General features: G+C 40.7%; 1 protein-coding gene across 1 annotated transcript; it reads left to right on the plus strand.

Moving 5' to 3' along the window:
- Window positions 1-10,890: 10,890 nt before the first annotated feature.
- On the plus strand, window positions 10,891-21,890 carry LOC134213444 (ejaculatory bulb-specific protein 3-like). The gene is made up of 2 exons (XM_062692503.1): window positions 10,891-11,045; window positions 21,270-21,890. Exon 2 carries the CDS (start codon window positions 21,293-21,295, stop codon window positions 21,671-21,673), a length of 381 nt encoding a protein of 126 aa, XP_062548487.1. The 5' UTR covers window positions 10,891-11,045; window positions 21,270-21,292; the 3' UTR covers window positions 21,674-21,890.
- Window positions 21,891-22,207: the final 317 nt, after the last annotated feature.

The following is a 22,207-nucleotide window of genomic DNA, read 5'->3' on the forward strand; positions in this document are numbered from 1 at the left end:
GCAAAATTATCCTGGCCCGGATTCAGGAGAAGATCGATGCGACTCTCCGGCGGCAGCAAGCCGGATTCCGTGCCGGAAGATCCTGTGTGTACCATATTGTCACGCTCCGCATCATTTTGGAGCAGGTCAACGAATTCCAAGAGTCCCTTTACTTGGTATTCATTGACTACGAAAAAGCTTTCGACCGTCTCAATCACGAGAATATGTGGAGCGCCCTGAGACGCAAGGGGGTTCCTGAGAAAATCATCGGCCTCATCGAAGCACAGTACGAGGCCTTTTCGTGTAGAGTGCTGCACAATGGGGTCCTGTCCGACCCTATCCGGGTCGTAGCTGGTGTGAGGCAAGGATGTATTCTATCACCGTTACTGTTCCTCATCGTAATCGATGAGATTCTGGTAGATGCGATTGACCGTGAACCAAACCGCGGGCTGTTATGGCAGCCTATAACCATGGAGCACCTAAACGACTTCGAATTGGCGGATGACGTTGCACTCCTCGCGCAACGGCGCTCTGATATGCAGAGTAAGCTCAACGACCTTGCCGATCGCTCCTCCTCGGCAGGTTTAGTCATCAACGTCAACAAAACCAAATCGTTGGATGTAAACACGGTGACTCCTTCCAGTTTCACAGTAGCCGGGCAACCAGTGGAGAATGTTGAAAGCTTCCAATATCTTGGTAGCCAAATGGCGGTACCAAGATCGACATAGGCGCACGGATCAAGAAAGCAAGGGCTGCCTTTGCGAGTTTAAGAAATATCTGGAAAAACAGGCAGATAAGTGAACGCACCAAAATACGAATTTTCAACTCTAACGTGAAATCTGTGCTGTTATACGCTAGCGAAACATGGTGTGTATCAGTGGAGAACACTCAACGGCTGCAGGTGTTCATTAACAGATGCCTGCGGTATATAATTCGGGCCTGGTGGCCTCACAACTGGATCTCAAACAACGAGCTCCATCGTCGTTGTCACCAGAGGCCGATAACAACAGAAATTCGGGATCGGAAGTGGGGCTGGGTCGGCCACACACTACGTAGGGGCGGAAACGAAATCTGTAAGCAAGCATTAGACTGGAACCCAGCGGGACATCGCAGCAGAGGCAGACCCAGAGGCTCATGGCGGCGAAGCCTCAATAAAGAAATAAAAGAAGTCGACCGAAATCTAACTTGGCAACAGGTTAAAGCGATAGCCGGGCATCGCTCAGGATGGAGATCTTTCAAGTCGGCCCTTTGCACCACCGGAGGTGTACAGGATCCATAAGTAAGTAAGTAAAACTGTGATAGCCATCATGTTCGACATCGGACGCACCAGATATAGCGCACGGTCCATTAATCATCCAGCTAAGACAAACGGTTCGTTGTCGCCTCCTTCAATGCTCCTAAGCGCGTGACCTAGCCTACAGTTATTCATGTCTATGAGAATCCTTGGAGCGGCCATCTGCGATATCGATACAGACTGTTTCGGAAGAGAAAGGTTTTGGACAGTATGTACTTCAGGAAGTTCGTACACTTCTCCAGTGTCGTGCGCACCGGAAATCTTCTGTGCGAGGATAACAGATTCTTCTTCTTCACGTTGATGCCCGCCCGTCCAGTTGAGGCACAACCGATTAGACTTTCCATTCAAACCAAGCTCTTTCGTCAAACTATGCTCCATGAATGTTGCAGAAGACCCGTCGTCTAAAATGCGAAGTTTTTTGCCCTTGCCGTAGACAGTAATTGGCACATAACGAAATAGAATTTTTGCCACCGGATCGGAATGGGTGTTGCAGGTTTCCGTCGTTGAGTTTTCATTAGCAAATGTCGTTGATTGTAGCGGGGCGGACTTGCCATACCATTTATAGTCATGCAAAAGTTGATTGTGCATATAAGAGCATCCGTTCTTTCCGCACGCAACTTTCACATTGCAAGCGCCGAAATGCTTTCGTAAGCACTTTTTGCACGACCTCTGCTGCCTCATTACTGTCCAACGGGAACCAACATCCATGTTCAGAAATTTCGGGCACACCTCAAGGCCTCTGCATTTCTCCATACATACACATTAGGGTGGCTCAAATTAGTATGGGAAAAACTTTGTTCAATTTTTTTGATGGGCCGCCGTCTCATTCGGTTCTATTTGATGCCCTGATGCTCTGGACAAAATTTCAGCCAAATCGGTCAACGTTTGGACGGTGCTAAATTCGTTGGAAGTTTATATGGAAAAATGTATGCAGAAACATCCAAAAACAGTAAATTGCAGCTAAACTACACAACTTACGATGAAGAACTATGATACTCATTCAGATCTTGGAGAATTTAATACAGAATGTTATGCAGAAAACCGCGAGAAGATTCGAGTTTGCCCGGCTAAGTTATTAGCATTTCTCTGCAGTGGGGTTGGAGCAAATTTCGCTTCTTTTACCTTTGAAAAGAAATAAATTCACCCCTACAACACTCCAGTAAAATGCTAATATCTTTGCGGAATAAACTCTAATCTTATCGCGGTTTTCAGCATAACATTCTGTATTTTATTTTACAAGAACTGAATGAGTATCATGGCTCTTGATCGTAAAATGTGCCTTCCAACTGCAAATCACTGTTTTTGGATGTTTCTGCATACATTTTTCCATATTAACTTCCAACGAGTTTAGCACTGCCCAAACGTTGACCGATTTGGCTGAAATTTTGTCCAGAGCATCAGGGCATCAAATAGAAACGAATAAGAGGGCGGCCCATCAAAAAATTTGAAAAAGTGTTTTTTGAGCCACCCTAATACACATCCTTCGGAGGGAAAACTTGACGATCTTTCATAGCTTCTTCATTAGTGGAGTAATTCGCGGCATAGACGTTGACATAGTTTTCTTCTCGTCGACTGCGCCTGTCTGGTTTAGATGCGCTGATGGACGGAATAGTGACGATACTCGCTGCCTCGACCAATGTACCTAACCAGTCTCCGAAGTCCGACAGTTTGACTCCATTCAGCTTCTGACGATGATACCCCCAATTCAACCTGATGAATGGCGGCAATTTCTCCGTCAATTTTTGGAGCAAGGTGACATTGCATAAATACTCGTCGAGACCAGACGCGGTGATGGCTGCACAGACGTTTTAGCCAGCTACTCCGAAATCAATTAGTGTATTAAGCCTTTCCGCTTTCGGTGCTGGCATTTCCCGGACCTTGTTGACCAACAAATGAATAATAATCTCTGGCCTTCCGAAAAGCGTTTTGAGCGTCGAAATTACACCAGTCAGATTCGCCGGATGTAGTAATCTACAGCGTACAGCCTCCAATGCTCTTTCTTTGAGACTTCGATGAAGACGCAACACATTCTCTTCGTCATTGTATGCGCATATTCTGGTCGAATTTTCAAAGCTCGCTAGGAAGAGGCCATTCCTCTGGATTCCCGGAAAAACTGGGAAGCTTTTTATTGACAGCTTGACGCGCCGATACTTGACTCTGACTTAGCGAAGAGGCTGCTACCATTTGGTTGAAACGCCGCCGCCTGAGGATTCAGTCTGAAACCACACCCAGCTGCACCTCCGTCGACCTTTGCGTATCGTTGAAGTAGTTGATTCCGCTCTTGCAAATGCCTTCTTTCTAACGCCTGTTTTTCCTCCAGTAACTGCAAGTCCTGCGCTAAAGCTTCCTCTTCCTGTGTAACGATGATCAATGGCGGTGGATTTCCCGTAGAGCTTGCTGCTGGTACTCCTCCAAGTGACATTTGGACCGGTTGACTAAATAATACGCTAGTCGATCTTTCACCTGTTTGCTGCCGCTGATTAGTTGAATTCACTGCGTCCCTTTGGCCACTTGCACTAGTCGATTGTTGTTTACCTTCTATCATAATCCGCACACGTCGTTCCGTATCCCGAAGCTCTTGGTCGTGTCTCTTCTGCTGGTCTCTTAGTTCGTTCAAACGCTGATCATCTCGCTCCTTCATCACTCGCTCAAAGTCCTTCAACCTTTTCTGCATCGCCGCTAGCTGCTTCAGAAGATCATCTCGATTAGAATCCGTATGCTTGCTAACACTCGACTTTGGTATCGTACCGCTCGTGGCAACTGGAGTAGAATTTTGGATGCCGCATTAAGACATTTATCACAGCTCCATTCTCGATCCTGAACACTTACGTCTACTCTGACACACGCGGAATGAAACCACTGTTCTCAGGTATCACAAGCAACCATACGACTATCGTCTGGTCTCTCATATATTATGCAGCGGTGGATTAGAAGGAGAAGTTCCTCGCTTTCGACCGTCATTTCTTTTAGACATACCGACTGACCAAGCCCCCGATCAACTAAACGGATTTTATAAAAATGTTGGATTTTACAGTACCTCATCTGCGTGCAGAGTACGAACGGGTTCGCAAAAATTGCCAGTGCTTTAAAATCCAACAACGTCGTAATCAGCTAAGTCCCGTAGTCTGCAAACGAAGACAAAATTCACGCTGTATACTACTCTGATTCTTCCGGTGGCTTTATACGGCCATGAAACATGGACGTCAAAGGAGGCTGATCGGAAAGCTTTCAGAGTGTTTGAGTGTAAGGTACTGCGGACAATACTCGGCGGTAAACAAGAGAACGGATCTGGCGGCGTCGCATGAATCACGAGTTGTACCAGGTGTATAAAAGGCTGGATATTATTATGCTTATACAACACGGCAGACTACGGTGGGCCGGACACGTTGCTCGTATGCCGGAAGAACGTCAAGCGAAGATAATATCTAGTAGAAAACCCGAAAGAGGCCGCAGGTTTCGTGGAAGGCCGCGTACACGATGGCTTTTTGCAGCTGGAGAGGACCTGAGGGCACTCAATGTTCAGGGCGACGGGAAGCGATTGGCCCAGGATCGAGTCCAGTGGAGAAGGATACTCCATTCGGCGTAGGTTCATCAAAGAGCTGTAGCCCATCAAGTATCAAGTAAGTAAGGACAAAACGTTGAATGGGCAAAATTAAAAACAAAAACTTCAATGCAATCTACCTTATCGAAACAAAATATTGCATAATATGTTAACAACATGCTTCTGAACTTAAATCTAACTAAAAGAGTCTGAAGGTATGGAAGCCTCCATTTGATAGGCATTAAGACTTTTTCCCGAAAATCTCAGTTGCTTCGTTGCTACGGAATTGAAAGCATCCTTCTACGCTTCTCGGAAGCTTCCATCCAAGCAGCTCGAAGCCTCCTCTCAAGAGGCTCGGAAGCCTAATTTCTCAAGAGGCTCGAAGGCGCTCTGTTCAATATGCTCGGAAGCCTCCCTTCAGGAGGCTCGGAAGGCTGCTTTCAAGAGACTCGGATGCTTCCTTTCAAGAAGCTTGGAATTCGTATTTTCGAGATGTTCAGGAGCCTCTTTTCAAGTGGCTCAAAAGCTGCCTGCTATGAAGCCTCCATTCAAGATGCTCGGAAGCCTCGTTTTAAAATGCTCAGAAGCCGCTTGGAAGCCGGTTTGCAAAACGCGCCAAGTGGCTCGTAAGTCAACTTTCAAGAGGCTCGGAAGTTTCCCTTTAACAGGCTCGGAATTCTTTTTCCAAGAGGCTTCCAATTGGAAACATACTTTCAAGAGGCTCAGAAACCTATTTTTAAGAGCTTTAGAAGCCTTCTTTCATGTGACTCGAAAGTCGGCTTTCAAGAGGATCGGAAGCCTTCCTTCGCGAGGCTTGGAAGAACCGCTTCAAGAAACTAGTAAACTTCATTTCAGAATGCCTCGTAAGCCTCCTTTCAAGAGGGACGGAAACTTCCCTTCAAGAGGCACGAAATTCTTCTGCGAGAGGCTTAGAATCGTACTTGCAAGATGCTCAGAAGCCTTCTTTTAAGTGGCTCGTAAGATGCGTTCAAGGAGCTATGAAGCCACCCTTCAAAAATCTTTGAAGCTTCTTTTCAATATGCACGGAAGCCTCCCTTCAAGAGGCTCGAGATCCGCCTTTTAAGAGGCACGGAAGCCTCCTTTCAAGAGGCTCTTAAGCTTCCTTTCAAAAGGCTCGTAAGCCTCCTTTCAAGAGGCCCGAAAGCTTCCCTTCAAGAGACATGAAATTCTTCTTCCGAGAGGCTTTGAAGCGTACTTTCAAAAGGCTCAAAAGCCTTCTTTTAAGTGGCTCGAAAGCCGCTTTCAAGAGGCTCTGAAGCCTTTTTTTCAAGTGGATCGGAAACCTTCTTTTAAGAGCCTTTGAAGTCTCCTACCAAGGGTTCGAAAGCCGCCTTCCAAGAGGCCCGGATTCATTTCATTTATTTAGTTTACATCTAGACAGATAACACTGAATCAACAATTTGACACCACAATACACGGTTCGAGGCCGCATCTCTCCATCTTCGAATGCGCCCCACGATCCCCAAGTCGTTTTGCACCTGGTCTGCCCACCTCGCTCGCTGTGCTCCACGCCGTCTCGTACCTGCCGGATCAGAAGCGAACACCTGTTGCCGGGTTGCTGCCCGGCATTCTTGCAACATGTCCTGCCCATCGTAACCTTCCAGCTTTAGCTACCTTCTGGATACTGGGTTAGCCGTAAAGATGGGCGAGCTCGTAGTTCTTTCTTCGCCGCCACACACCGTCTTCTTGCACGCCGCCAAATATGGTCCAAAGCACCCGGCTCTCGAATACTCCGAGTGCTTGCAAGTCCTCCTCGAGCATTGTCCATGTTTCATGTCCGTAGAGGACTACCAGTATTATCAGCGTCTTGTACATGACACATTTGGTGGAATGGCGAATCTTTTTTGACCGCAGTTTCTTCTGGAGCCCGTAGTAGACCCGACTTCCACAGATGATGCGCCTTCGTATTTAACGACTAACATTGTTATCAGCCGTTAGCCAGGATCCAAAGTGGACGAATTCCTCGACCACCTCCAAGGTATCCCCGTCTAACGTAACACTACTTCCCAGGCGGGCCCTGTCATGCTCGGTTCCACCCACAACCAGTCCAACTTTTGTTGCTTCACGATTCAGGCGGGTGTACAGTTCTGCCACCTTTGCAAATGTTCGCCCGACAATGTACATGTCATCCGCGAAACAAGTAAATTGACTGGATCTGTTGAAAATCGTACCCCGGCTGTTACACCCGGCTCTCTGCATGACACCTTCTAACGCAATGTTGAACAACAGGCACGAAAGTCCATCACCTTGTCTTAGTCCCCGGCGCGATTCGAACTGGAGTGTTTGCCCGAAATCTTCACACAGTTTTGCACATCATCCACCGTTGCTTTGATCAGTATGGTAATATCTGGTAATGGTTCCAAAGCTCTACGCGGTCTATACTGTCGTATGCCGCCTTGAAATCAATGAACAGATTGTGCATTGGGACCAGGGGACCTGCTATTCACGGCATTTTTGAAGGATTTGCCATACAGTAAAGATCTGGTCCGTTGTCGAGCGGCCGTCAACAAAGCCGGCTTGATAACTTTACGAACTCATTCACTAATGGTGACAGACGACGGAATATTATATGGCATATCACTTTGTAGGCGGCATTAAGGATGGTGATCGCTCGAAAGTTCTAACACTCCAGCTTGTCGCCTTATCTTTCTTCCGGTAGCTGTTCAGTTTCCTAGATTCTGACCGGATGCCTCCCTTTAAAAAGCTTGGAAATCTTCCTTCAACAGGCTTGGAAAACTCCCTTCAAGAGGTTTGGAAGCCTTTTTTCAAGAGGCTCGGAAGCTTCCCTTGGAGATGCTCGGAATTCTTCTTTCAAGAAGCTTGAAAGAATACTTTCAAGAAACTCAGAAGTCTCATTTTTAGTGGCTCGAAAACCGCCTCTTCAAGATGCTCGGAAGTTTCCAATAGACAAAAAAAAGTTCTTGATGTATAAATTTATTTTGAATTGGCATTTTTCACGGAACAATGAAAATTTCAAGCAGCTTCCTGGAGAGTCATACATCCCGTTAGTTTTCAGGTTTGTTTTTCATATATCTTGTCTACGCTTATTTTCATTTATAGCAAAAAAATCGGGGGTACCTCAATTAAGGCACAAGTTCGAAGAGGTACCTCTCAAGAAAAAAGGTTGAGAGCCGCTGCTATACGATTCACAATACTGTAATTACCATTACTGTACTTCTTTTCAAAACAAACATACCAAAGTGTCGTTTCACAAAATAGCAACCCAGCGTGGACATTTAGCGGGGTGTTATATTTTGAAACTGAGGGCTAATTAATGTTGCGTTCTTTTTTTACACTAGCTGAACCGTCGAAACTCGTCTCGCCCAAAATTAACTGTAATTTATGTTTTGACGTTTGATCTGCGATTTCAATAAGCGTTGTTAATTTGTTTTTTGCATATGCCAAAATGAGTTCCATTTGCTTGATTAGTTTTCAAGTTATGCAGAAATAAGTGTTTTATTTGTATAGGAGCCGCCAATGCACAGGGGGAGGGGTCTCAAACTATCATAAAACCATTTCGTGTATCCAAAAACCTCAAAATGCAAAATTTGATCCCATTTGCTTGATTAGTTCCGCGTTATGCAGCAGTGTGTGTTTCATTGATTCATTTTTATATACCCCTTAGGGAGGGGTCTCAAACTATCAAAGAAACATTTCGTATCTTCAAATATCTCTACATGCCAAATTTATTCATATTTGCTCAATAAGTTCACGAGTTATGCTGAAGTGTGCCCAAAACATTGATACTCAAAGCACATTCAAAACATTGGAAGTCATCTGTCGTAGCCACACAAAAACACAAAAATTAATCACAGACCGATTTATTTACGGAAAATAGGCATCGAAAGCTTTGATGAAAAATAATAGTAGGAATTAAAGGTACATATAGCTGAGCTTATGAGTGATCAACGACACCCCGTATTACGGTAATCACGAATGAATGATAATTACCGTTAATTTGGTAGAATAATATTAAGTAAAGGACTGCTTAACCACGTTGTTGTATACTAAGCAAGTAATGTATGACATTATAAGTACAAAAATCCCCAACTGCAATACTACGAGATCAGCGACCCCCCTCGCATGTCTACCTCGTCGTGATAAACTTGTTTTCAATATCGGTCAATCGTATAGGATTCTTGATAGACGTGCCGGTATCGGTTGTGCAATTATAGATTCACTACCTCATCAGCGCCATTTGACGCAAAACAGTTAGTTATATGAACTTCCTAGAAAGCACCGTAAGTTAATTTCAATTATTCAATCCGCCAATCAGACTTACTGAGTTGCAAGCAACTTGTGATTAAAGCATCAATGAGTCGGAAAGTTTTGGCTTATCGTAACTATTTTCATGTAAATTCTAAACGTTAAACAAAATAAATAAAAAAATATTATAGAGCTTTTAGTGGAATGTTTTCAATTGTGGTAGAACAAATTAGTAGGTTATTCGATCAAGTCAAAATACTTATGTCCCTATAAATTTATGTATTTGCAATCACGTGATGGAATAGTACTGAATACCGTCATCGGGGTGAAAGGGTCTATGGGGTGAGAATGGGTCATCGCAATCACCGATAGTCTGGAGGTAGGTTGGATAACAAAATCATTCAAAAGGTCTCTTATAATGTCTTGCCCTCAAATACATTAAATCTATTCTACAAGCATTCTAAGTACTTAAAACAGTCACCCGTTCTCACCCTCATTTGACCCATTGTAAGCCCCGACGACGGTAGCACTATCTCGTCTTATGACAAGTTAATCAAAATATTCTATGCCCAGTACGTGCTCAGTACCTAAAAGATGCGTGGCCACTAATCATATGATGCTGATGGTGGCTGCGTCCTCCATTGGTAACTAGTTACGATTTAGCTAGAACGAATTAGTTTCTAAAAGGATGCAGTTATTACCGTATAGAAATCAAACCAAATGTGACTCATGATTTTCTTTATGCACTGTGATAAAGCACACCGGCCGTCATAAATCCGCGCGTGCAGTCGGTTTGCTGTGCACCGCAAGTCAACAACACGCAGTCATCGTCATCAAAGGCAAGAAATAAAACCGGCAAGCATCAGTAACGCTGATAGGCAGTAGCGAATACCACACATACTATTTCGCGAAACGATCACCTGTTTGCTAAACAAACCACTTAACCGAAGGGTATGCGATTTTTATACTCGTCTTGTTGATAGATTAGAATAGAATCAATATAAGTTTTTATTCTCACTTGATTTCTAATTCAGATTCCAATTTTTGTTTTCTGAATCTGTTGTTGCATCTACTTTTGCATATATTAATTCTACTTTCATTGTGTCTTGTGCCGCTACTATTAATTCTTTTATTTAAACTGTTATTAGCCATCATTTATGCGAGCAAAGGCGTGGGATTGCCAATCCAGAGGTGGCCAGTTCGATTCACGGTCCGGTCTAGAATGTTTTCGGGTGGAAAACCTTCTAGAAAAGTTGAAAAGCAGGCCAAGTTCAAGTTGAAATGTAGAGCCATAGAAGAAGCTTCTAAATCAATTGCATTATAAATTTCTATTCAGTCTGGAGGCTTCAAGACAACCGTTTAAGATTTGTGTCAACAATTCGACGCTGCTAATGAATTACAAATTGTCAATAGCGCATACCCTTTACCACACCCGATCCTGCGATATGCGCGCTTGGGTGTAGGGCGGTTTACTAGAAGATGCGTGTATAAGCACCGACATTCTCAGAAGTGACCAACCGCCTCCATCCTTCGAGTTCCTGCACGCCACATGCTGCTAGCCGATGCGTTCGCATCCAGGCGTGAAATGAAAAATCGTTCAAGTTCCGCTCATTTTCTATGCTGAAGTAAAACCGTTTAGCAGCTCTGCAAATCCTACCGCTTTCATCACAAACTCTTCTCGAACGGTGACGTCACAAGTCGTCCTCGCGGGGCTAGGCTTTAGTAAATATTTACGCGCTAGCTGAGCGATCGAACCGGATCGCTGTCACCATCTTAGTCGACCGACCAACCAACGCCTTGGGCTTGGTGCGCGAATCGGTTTGACTGTATGCGGCAAACCACTTCAACCAACAATGTATATATAAAAGCTAGAAGGTTTCTCACTATCAGACACAGTGCACAATTCTAGTCCGCTAAGATAAGCCGTTTTTTCGATCCGTCTGACTGTTATTCGATTTCTGAGTCCTGTTTAGTGCAACCTTGCAGATTATATTTCTATTCTTGGTGAGTAAACGTGGTCAAACTAGATATAACGGTTTCTTGAGTGATTGGTTGTTGTTCTTGAAGTGATCTAAACCAATAAGAATGATCGACAACCGGAAGTGATCTGTTTTTAATTTTTGAATATCAACATTAGAGAAGCTAGATAATTCGTGATTGGAATAATCTTTTCTCGGGATCGCTACATCGATAGGCTGTTTACTGTTACTCAACCGCAATTGAAGATCTAGTTGCATTAGAAGACAACAATAGCAGTTATGGAGAAGCTTCACTGATTTGAATTTTAATGAGATAAATTAACGGTGGCGGTTATATTGATCGATTATAAATAGTGATTAGACAATTATTTGAAGCTTTTTAGTGGAATGTCTTCACTAGTAAGTTAGTAAGTAAGACAAATTAGTACAATCCCCATACGTATTTCGGCCTCAAAAATTTTCAGTGTCTCTTACTTGACTTATCTTAGTCTTATGACAAGTACAAACAGTGAATTAGTATAATTCAAATGCTTAACTTAAAATTTGAGTTAACTGCCCTTATAACAGAAACGTCAGATTTTCAATGAAAAAAATAGGATGCATGATTTATTTCTCAATTTTTAATTTTCAAAAACATCCTTGTTTCAGTTAAAATCGAGTTGAGTAAATGTTGTTTCGTATTCCGTCTAGATTCTCGATATCGATATTTGAATTTAGTTTTCGCATTTAGAAAATACGGATTGGGTCTTATTTTTAAAACTTCGATCCTTGTGGCCTTATATTTTTTGCCTTTCTCGTATACTAAGTATACGTAAAGGCTATTTTTGTCTTTGAAAACGATCCCCTGGGTGCTGGTGACGCAAAACGCCCCATCCCAGTGAGACTAACCTACAGTGTAGGTACTACGCGTCTCCACGCACTTCCCATACCAATAATTTCGATTAAGGTCACTCCTGACGGAATCCAAATTCCAAAGTGCTCGCGTTTTCGGGGGCACACCACTCGATTCAGAGGCGGCGCACAACTGTCATTTTTGTTGATTTAGCGTCGCAGCATGCGTGATATAATAAAAATGACAGTTGTGCGTTGCTTCCGTATCGAGTAGTGCGCCCCCGAAAACGCGAGCACTTTCAAAGTTGGATTCCGTCAGGAGTGACCTTAAACTATAAAATCGTTTAGATGGAGTGAAATCGAAGAGTAGATTTTCTTGCCCTGAGTGTAGGACAACACTGCCTGGGTGAATCCTACTACAAAAATGCTTCAACACTAAAAGTGGACCACACTAAAGTTTCAGATTGTAAAGCTACGAGGATCTGATGACATTATCTCTGAACAATGCTCACGTTCCTATTTTTGTAACTTTCCTTTTTGATCAATTCTTCGAGTGTGTTCATGTGAGTGTTCGGCATCAAATCCGGTAAAAGTGAAAACCAGATTTTCTATGGATTGTAAAAATTTGCTTCATAAAAATTTCTCTATGGGACAGCAACATGTTTCCTTTTTATCTTCCTGGTGCCAATAATCAATTTTGTAAACATCAACAAATCACTTTGCCTTGTCGAACATTTACTTGCTGGCTCGAAATCGCTAGAACATTTTGCGCATGATATACGAGCACTTTTTCTAGAATAATTTTATTGCAATCGTATTGAATTTATCTTTACACACAAAATTTCTGTATTTCAACGGTTTACTAACTTTAACGTAAAATTTTTCAACTTTCCTGCCAAAAGACCAAGATGCATTGAATAAAACAAATCTTGCAAATTGTCAAACCTATCGTGTAAAACAAATAGCAAAACTAATTATTATTAAAAGGTTAAATCCACCATTTAGAATTTTTCTCCCAACCGGTTGAGGTATTCCATGGGAGATCTGTACACCAGGCCGAGAATTGCCGTTCTAGTTGACAAACAATGTTCTAATTGATTATAACACAAGTGCTAATATGCGATATTATTCTCCCATGAGCTGTGAATTGGTTTTGAAGGTTAAGCAGCACAAAGCCTGTAGGTTCGCGAAACGGTGTCAAATTATCCCTGAAACCCATTGTACAAAGTTTCATAACATTGATCACACCTCTAGGCACGACAATCTAAGTCGTTTTTTACTAGTTGCGGGGTGTGATAAGTACCGGGGAAAATAAAAAAGACAGCTAACTATGGGATTGCTCTGATGAAATTGTTGGTGAGCGGCATAGTTTGCTGAGATTGAAAAATAAATAATACAAGAACAAACATGCCATCTTTTACGGATTAGCTAGGGATTTTAGATACATCGATAAGTGTTCTTATCTCATGAGACAGTTATGTTTTTTGCATATTTCCAAAAAGGATCATGTTTGTTGTATATTTGTTATGGAGACGCGTAGTGCGTTGTAGCACAAAACAGCGTTACAAAGGCGAATGTTTGCGTGAATATTTTCACCGTGTCAGACACACAAATGAATTAACGCTGTTTGCTTTTTGTGTAAACAAAAACACGTGTGTCCGATGAATAACAACCACAAAAAATAACAATTACAAAGATAGCTTGAATGTATTAGTGTGCACGCTGAAATAAATCAAAGCAAAACGAAGTTGCGTCAGAGTCTAAAAATTGATGCAACGGGCAATACCTTAAAAAATTTCAAAACACTTAGTGGGCATAATGGCCGTGCGGTTAGCGGCATCAGTCTTCTGGTGGCACTAGCGTGAATGTGGGTTCAATTTTCGCCCTAGTAAGAAGAAAACTTTTCATAAAGCGGGAAAATCTGCACTGGATTTTCTGTAAATTTCCTGTCCGTTGTTTTATGCTACACATTTAGTTTTTATTTCTGCAGCTCGGCAAAAATCCGCACAGCCGTGCGCCAGCAATATAAAAAGCTGATATCCCGGGAAAAATGACGTTTGTTAGCTGATTTTCGGCAAATTAATTGCTGATTTCCAGCCATTTTGACAGAAATCTCGGCAAAAAAAAGTTTGCTGGGCACGGCTGTGCGAATCTCGGTAAAAGTTGAACATTTCGCTGAGATCCCGGTAAAAAAAAAAAGTGTGTAGGTGTTGAGTATGATCGTTTCTTCAGATGAAGCATTTGCATCAGTATTCAATGCAATAGAATTTGTCGATAATCAGATGACGCATCAGATAATGTTTCAAAATATTGTGCTCAGCAGAAAAGAGCACCAACAAAAAGTCAAAGGTAAACGCTTCTCAAAAATACTTCTTTTTACATTTTTACTAGTTCGGACATAATATATTTCCGGCTTCACTTCATAAATGATCCTCACGGTGAACAATTTCGTGGATCACTTTGTCCAGCTTTTAGTTTGTCCGATTGCCAAAAAAATGCTTGCATTTTCACATTGTTTTTACGATGCTTCGTTCTACAAATCCCCTTAAGATGATTGCGCTCACTTTGAGAACCACTTTTCACCTTTTTCGTAAAACGGTGACTCCTTAATCGAACTTTTTATACTTATTTTAAAATTTGCTGAATTAAACTTAAAACTGGACTACTGCTCATTTAATATTTTTGCACGAATTTGAAACAAAATTAAGTTGAGTTTCGTTTTTTCCAAAACAATAGTCGATCTCTTCGTTAATTTCTAAAAATTCTATTTCATAGCAGTGTTATATTTAAATTAGCATCGTAAGCTTTTTTTAATTTTTTTAGTGTAAAAAATGTGCAGTTTTGAAATGCTACTAAACATGCCTTTCACATTTTATATCTTCGACTGTCAAATCCATACAAATGAACCAAAACAAAATACACACATAAATGTTATTTGTTAATTTCTTTTGCCATTAAAAATGTGTGGATTTTTATTAGTTTTCTCTAGAACAACAATACCTGACAGTAAGTTTTTAGGCCATTGAGATGGAAAGTAGGCTTTGAAATTAAAACAACATAAATCGAAAACAAATAGCCACCCCCCAAACGTGGAGTTTCTGGTGCCATTTTCAAGCGTGTTGTAGAACATGATTGCATCTAAAGTAAGTCCAATTTCAAATAACTGAGCGGAATACAAATTAAAGGCATCGCTTCTCAAGGTATGCAACTATTTACTATTTACAGTGGTAGTTTAGTCAATCAATCTGCTTCAATTTAAATTTCTAGTTAAAAAAATGCTGTACGGATTTTGATTCTTTGACTCGAAATCCGTCCACGGTGGACGTAGAGATGTCGCAAGTTAAATGATTACTTCGATTAAATGGTTCATCGTTGTGATAATTAATTAATTTTTAATCGATTATTACGATTCAATATTCGAGAAGAATCGAGAGCAATCGATAATTTACTAATCGATTAATCAGGATTTTACGACATCATAAGGATTTCGTAAATTAATTGATTACTTCGATTAATCAATTCATCGTTGTGGTAATCGATTGATTTAGAATCGATTACTATCCAATGATTGATCAATTCAATTATTGACAAGAACCGAGAGTAATCGATTAGTAACTAATCGATTAATCGAGATCTTACGACATCTCTAGGTGGACGGATTTCGGTTCAGGAGGTGTTGATTTAATTCATTATTTAATAATATTTTTCGTAGTTTCTAATGTGTAAATGCGCAACAATTTAAAAATAGAGGCCTTCGTGGTACTGTATCAACGATTATCGTTTCATTTGCATTCGTTGCTTATTTTCTAGTACCTTTTTCGCACACTGAGGTACGGATTTCGATGCCCCACGGCACCTCTTTGACCACCACCATACTTCCTGAATAATATCTCACCCGTTTCATATTTCTTCAGTTTACGAGCAACCTTCATTTAGTAAATTCGTGGTCATCATACTCTACTGATATTTGAAGTGTTCTACTTTTACGCGCTAAAAACTACGCAAAACATGATAAAATATTAAGCAAAATTAGCACCTCCTGAATCAAAATCCGTCCACCGTCCGATCTTTCAAAGCCTCACAGTTCGAACAAAACCTGGAAATTTCCGTTCAAATAGATGTAACAAATTGAACTCCGTGTTTATCATCATAAAGTTATAGGCATTTTTAAATTTACACGTGCTGTAATTTATTTGTTAAATATTTTTATTGGAAAATAATAAAAAATAGTGCCAAAATGGAGTATCGAACTTCGGTCCGTAGAGTGTCTATTTCGTTAGCCACTCGAGTAGTTTTACTTCTTAAAAGTGAGCCGATCCAGATAGAATCAGGTTAAGCGTTCTGGCAATTAAATTATCCTCTATCAGACTGAACACTAGCTTAACGCTAGCTTAAACGCTAGGAACTGTTGGAGATTGAGTTTGCTGATATAATAATTCTTCGTAATTCTTTCGAAGAAAGCCTTGATAAGCCGGGTATAACCGCTTGTACGGATTAAGACAATGGCAGTTATGATATTTTCTTTCAAATAGGTGTTTGCCCAGATTAAGGCAATGGTGGATTTGATCCCTTTTTAAAAAATAGGCGCATGCGCGGATTAAAGCAATGGTGGATATGATCTCTTCTTCAAAAGAAGGCGCTTGCCCGGATTAAGACAATGGTAGATGTATTTCATTCTTTAAAAGGAGGCGCTTGCCTGGATTAAGGCAATGGTGAATGAGAACACTTCCTTAAAATCAGGCGCTTGCCCGGATTAAGGCAATGATGGATGTAATCCTTTCTTCCAAAGTTGGCGCTTCCCGGGATTAGAGCAATGGTGGATGTAGTTCCTTCTATAAAAATAGGCATTTGCCAGGTTTAAATCAATGGTGCAAATAATCCCTTCTTCAAAAGAAGGCGCTTGCCCGGATTAATGCTATGGTGGATGTGATCCCTTCTTTAAAAATATACGTTTGCCAGGAAAAAGCAATGGTGGGTATGATCCCTTCTTTAAAAGTAGGCGTTTGCCGGGATTCATATAATGGAAGATGTGATTCCTTCTTTAAAAATAGGCACTTGCCTAAGAGTAAGGCACCGGTAGATGTAATTCCTTTTTTAAAAGCAGGTGCTTGCCCGAATTAAAGCAATGTCAGATGAGATCCCTTCTTTAAAAAAAGGCGTTTGTCAGGATTAAAGCAATGGCAAATAAGGCCCGGATTAAGGCGATGGTATATGTAATTCCTTCATTAAAAATAGGAGCTTGTCCGGATTAAGGAAATGGTGGATGTGATCTCTTCTTTGAAAATAGGCGTTTGCCAGAAATGAAGCAATGGTGGGTATGATCCATTTTTTGAAAGAAGGCGATTGCCCATCCCCGTGTTTGAATATGGCAATTGTGGATATAATTCCTTTTTTAAAAGTAGGCATTTTGCCTAGACTATAACTTTTTCAACGAAAGCAAATAGCTGTCTAGTATGACATAAAGTGTATTTGGGTATATCTTTTATTAATAGCTTGCGTGGAGAATGGTTTTGTGTGCGCTGATAAACATCAGAAGTTAAACCTGTATTTCTGCCAATAAAAATGTGTGGATTTGGTACTAGCAGACCCGACGAACTTCGTTTCGCCAAAAATTGATATATTCTCTGATTAGATCTCGAGTTATGCAGAAATTTCTGTTTCATTTGTATGGGAGCCTCCCTTTCCAATGCGGGGAGAGTTCTCCAACCATCTTAAGAACCTTCCCCGGCCCTAAAAACCTCTGCATACAAATTTTCACGACGATCGGTTCAGTAGTTTCCGAGTCTATAAGATTCAGACAGACAGAAATTCATTTTTATGTATATAGATTAGGCAAATTGTAATTGTAATTGTTTATTTCTTTTTAACGAAAACCAGTTAGTATATACATACTTTTTATCGGGTCAAGGAAGCAACTATCTTAAAATATAATTACATTAGGATATATGAATGCATTTTTTGATAAATAGTAGGGGAAGGTCGTCGGTTGTCGGCACCCTCAAAAAACCATTAAAAACGGAAAAATACGGAGAAATTCATGAAATCCAACCATGTAAAAAAAAACCTGGGTGTAATGCCAAATCTCCGTTATGCAAAATTACCTTCTTTATATATTTTTTTTTTTCTATTCTTCATTTTTGGTGGAATAATCGTAATTTCCAGTTTTACTATTTCTGGTGAATGCTGCATTCTGGCAAATTGCATTCTGGCAAACGGTCCATTCTGGGGAATGGCTTTCTGACAAATTGATTGATTCTCGTGGGAATAAGCAGCAAACAAAAAGTTACAGCGATGCAGCGCAATAAAGGCTGCGAAAATAATTATTAATAGCTGCTTTGTTTTTATATGTGAAGATATCCAATTTGGTTGATGCTTATATGAATAAAATAGATGCCAGCTACGGTTTGAATGAAATGCATTGAAGTTTGTTTTGATTTGTTTTGACAGCCACGTGCTCGCTCGTCAAGGTTTCTGATACAATCATGTAAAATTAATATATACTGAATTGAAATTTCAATGACTTTATCCTTTACATCACAGAAACTCAAAATTATGATCTAGTACACATTCTGTTACCGAATTTCACATTCGATTATGAGTTGCGTCGTGTCTAATTTTCATAATATTTTACTGTGACTAAGCCTACTTTTCATTTGTATGGCCAAAAAGCCTACTGTCAAGTATATGAACAGGATGAGATAAATTATTTATAAATAAACTACGATTAAACAGATTCAATCTGTTGACATCTTAAGAAATGGACGGAGTTCGGTGGTGTACGGATTCCGGTCCTCCTTCTCTTCTTCTTATTGTCATTACATCCTCCTCTAAGGCATTGCTGCCTCGCAGTTTAGTGTTCACTAGGCACTGCCACAGTTGTTAACTGCGAGCTTTCTAAGCAGAAGAAGCATAAGTACTAGAACGCTAGTGGCGCTATAGTCATTTAATTTATTTTGCCAAATTATTCTTCAACAAGCTTAAATTGGCCATAATTTATGCATCATGTTGTAGTGCGTGTTTGGTTTCATCACCAACATCAGTTTGACATTTGTAGTACCGGTACTTTGGCTGCCAGGTCGAAGTAACCTAGATGTTAGTCACGCGAACAGGGACAACATTAGCAATCTTATACTTTTGAATCAACTTTCTAAGCCAAGCTACCATTTTTGCAATCGTATATCATGATCAATCATTTCATGCCCAGGGAAGTCGAAAAAAATGTCAACCCGTAAATTTCCTAGACCGGACCAGGAATCAAACACAGCTAATGGTCTTGCTTTGTAGCCTCGCATCTTACCGCACGCACCGTACGGCTTAGGAAAGCCCCATTCCAGGATATATTATATGAAGGGGTTTAGAAGCAGAGGGGTGTAAGTGACATTTTGGTAAAAATTGAGTTGACTATAGCACTTTGGTTCTCGAGCTTTGCGGCAATATATTGATAGTGTGTGCGATGTTTACAAAAAAAAATTGAAAATTCACAGAAATTTAGTAATTTGTTGAACTTCTATACGATTTGTATGAAGCAAAAAAATATTTAAAAACTTTGCACCCATTTTTATCAAAACCAACTTTGTGTCACTTACACCCCTTTGCGTTTGATCTAAGGGTGCTTGGTGGCCTTGTGTCACTGCTTCTGCCTCATAAGCAGGAGATTAAGGGTTTGATCCCTGGCCCTTTCCAATTTCCTATTAGATAATTTCGTTAATCATATAACTCAATCTCTTTGCAAATCAAATTCTCATTGCTAGCAAGTATGATTCTAAATATAGAATTGTTATAAAAAGCTGCCTGTTACTTAGTAGCAGTAAATAAAATGTAAAAATAGATTGGTATTCATTTGTACCCGCATACGAATGCTATATACGGTCGCTATGCTCGTGCAGGCCTCATACAAGTAAGAATGTGTGAGGTTAATGTGCGGGTAGCGATGGTATGGTAAACGTGTGCTTGGTATTAGAATCCAATAGCATTCATATTCTAATTGTAAAAATGAATCCCATTAGAATTCACTTTAATACTTTCTCATTACTCTAGTACTTCTAATTCTCATTCATATATTCCTATCCCATAGATCGCATCACTTACCACAGTGAATCCAGATAATATATCCCTTCATACTAACACAATATCCTATCTTAAGACTATCGTGGAGATGCAGTGGTATACTCGGTCTCTAGTAGCAACGAGAGTTGAACTAATAATCCTTCCTTCCCTTGATAACCGTAAGGACGTGGCCGGCGCCGTAATTGACATAGTAAAATGCATTGAATTTCCGAAATTTGCACATTGAGAATAATAGCTAAACCCAAGCTCCATTCAATTGGTTCCCTGTGCAATTTCGCAAGTTCTAGTCAATCACGGAGTAGCAACTACGAATTGTACGGTTATCCTGCTCATGCTCATGCTCATGCTCTCATGCTCATTACACCCCTTTGCGTTTGATCTGCTCATATATTAAAAAAAATCTCAGTGTACTCTATGAATATGCACTCCAATTGTCACAGTATTTCTTAAATTGTTCTAAAACACGAACCTATCCTGCCGAAAATCGCCATTTGAATAGGAATTCCAGAAAAGATGGGACTGGAATGCGATCATAGGCAGTATACTTATTGGTTAGCCAGTAGTCCCGTTTGATCATTTTGTTTACAAAAATAATCGATTTTTTGTAAATTTTGGGATGTAAAATTAAGATACTTTTTAGTTAGTCACCACTTTTCAAATTTTGTCCATCATTAGAATTTATATTGAATTTGTAGTTTGTTGATGAAATCCTTCAATTTTGTCCTTTCCTCAAGATCCCGTCAACTTTCCATTTACTTCAATTTACCTATCCTGTTTGAAAATATTTATTTTATCTTAACTTATCATACTTTTCTAACTTACCAATTTTTTATGTTTTCGGCTCTTGAAGTTTATGATACTGTGTTTCAAATTTAGTTGAAATAATTTGTAAATGATGTATTTTAAGTTTATCCAAGAGTTTAACTTTCTTTATTTTAATATATAATCTGTATATGTTGTCTCAAGATAGAAAAAAAACATACGCCAATAATATTATTTTTCAATGTGTATCTTGATTGCAACAATTTGTAGTCAAGACAGGAAGCAATCAAGACGTGCTTTAAATAATAATTGATTAACTACACCATAGATACGATACAGATAATAAACTAAAGCGGGAGTTGGGGTTCATTTTGTGCTCGTTCGCAAACATGTAGAGCATTCAAAATGTATAGTTTTGGTGTTGACATTTAGCAACCAGCCAGCAAAAAAGGCTTCGCCAGTGACGATAGCGACCACATCACTTTATCGTAAAACACGTTTTCTAAAACCATAATCGCTGTTCGTTGTTCGATTACGCATTGAAATCTTTTCCGTATTCTCATTCCGCTCTGTTCTACTCCACTTCCAGAATAAACCCACCGTCAAGCAACCATGAAAACGTTCATCGTGATCGCCCTCGCTCTGGTTGTGGCCGTTGCCGCCCAGAACAAGTACACCAGCAAGTACGACGGTGTGGACATCGACGAGATCCTCAAGTCCGACCGGCTGTTCAACAACTACTACAAGTGTCTGCTGGAGCAGGGCCGCTGCACGCCGGACGCCAACGAGCTGAAGCGCATCCTGCCGGAAGCGCTGCAAACGAACTGTGCCAAGTGCAGCGAGAAGCAGCGCGATGGAGCCACCCGAGTGATCAACTACCTGATTGAGAACCGCAACGCCCAGTGGAAGACCCTGCAAGCCAAGTACGATCCGGACAACACCTACATCAACCAGTACCGCAGCGAGGCTCGCGCCGCCGGAATTAAGATCTAAGTGGTAACGCATAAAATCACCTGAAACGAACAAAGCAACAATTCTCCTCTCTATACCCCCAAAACAATGAGACCAAAGCTCAATATGTTCGTCTCTGTTTTCGATTGGAAATCCATCCCCATCATTGCCGGTGGTCGGGTCGCTCGAATCCAGCGCGTGCGGAAACGAAATTGAAAGTGTTAATAAATTATGCAAAACGTTTAAGTTTTTACAAAGATAGCGTGTGTTCATTATTTTAGCTGATTACGGTCTGATTCCTACACGAAGGCGATTTGCGTGTTTAGTTGGTTGGAGAGCCCTATTCGATTGTGTTTTGTTGAAGTGTTTTACTTCTAAGGTAGGTATTGCGTTGTTCTCGACTCTCGTGCCTGTTGACAAGTGTCTTGATAAGAGTGATGGTCATTCTCATCGTCGAGCTCAACCCTTGATAGTATCTATTAAAATAATTTTAATTCGTTAATTGCAAAACATTTAAATTAGCATAACGATCGTCGTAGATATACTGAAAGGGGGTGCGTTGTAAAATGATTTGCA

The sequence above is a fragment of the Armigeres subalbatus genome, chromosome 2 (assembly GCF_024139115.2).
Source record: "Armigeres subalbatus isolate Guangzhou_Male chromosome 2, GZ_Asu_2, whole genome shotgun sequence".
In the NCBI taxonomy this organism is placed as follows: domain Eukaryota; kingdom Metazoa; phylum Arthropoda; class Insecta; order Diptera; family Culicidae; genus Armigeres; species Armigeres subalbatus.

Excerpts from the sequence above, each read along its gene's own strand:
- LOC134213444 (XM_062692503.1), top strand. The coding sequence starts at position 21,293 with ATGAAAACGTTCATCGTGATCGCCCTCGCTCTGGTTGTGGCCGTTGCC.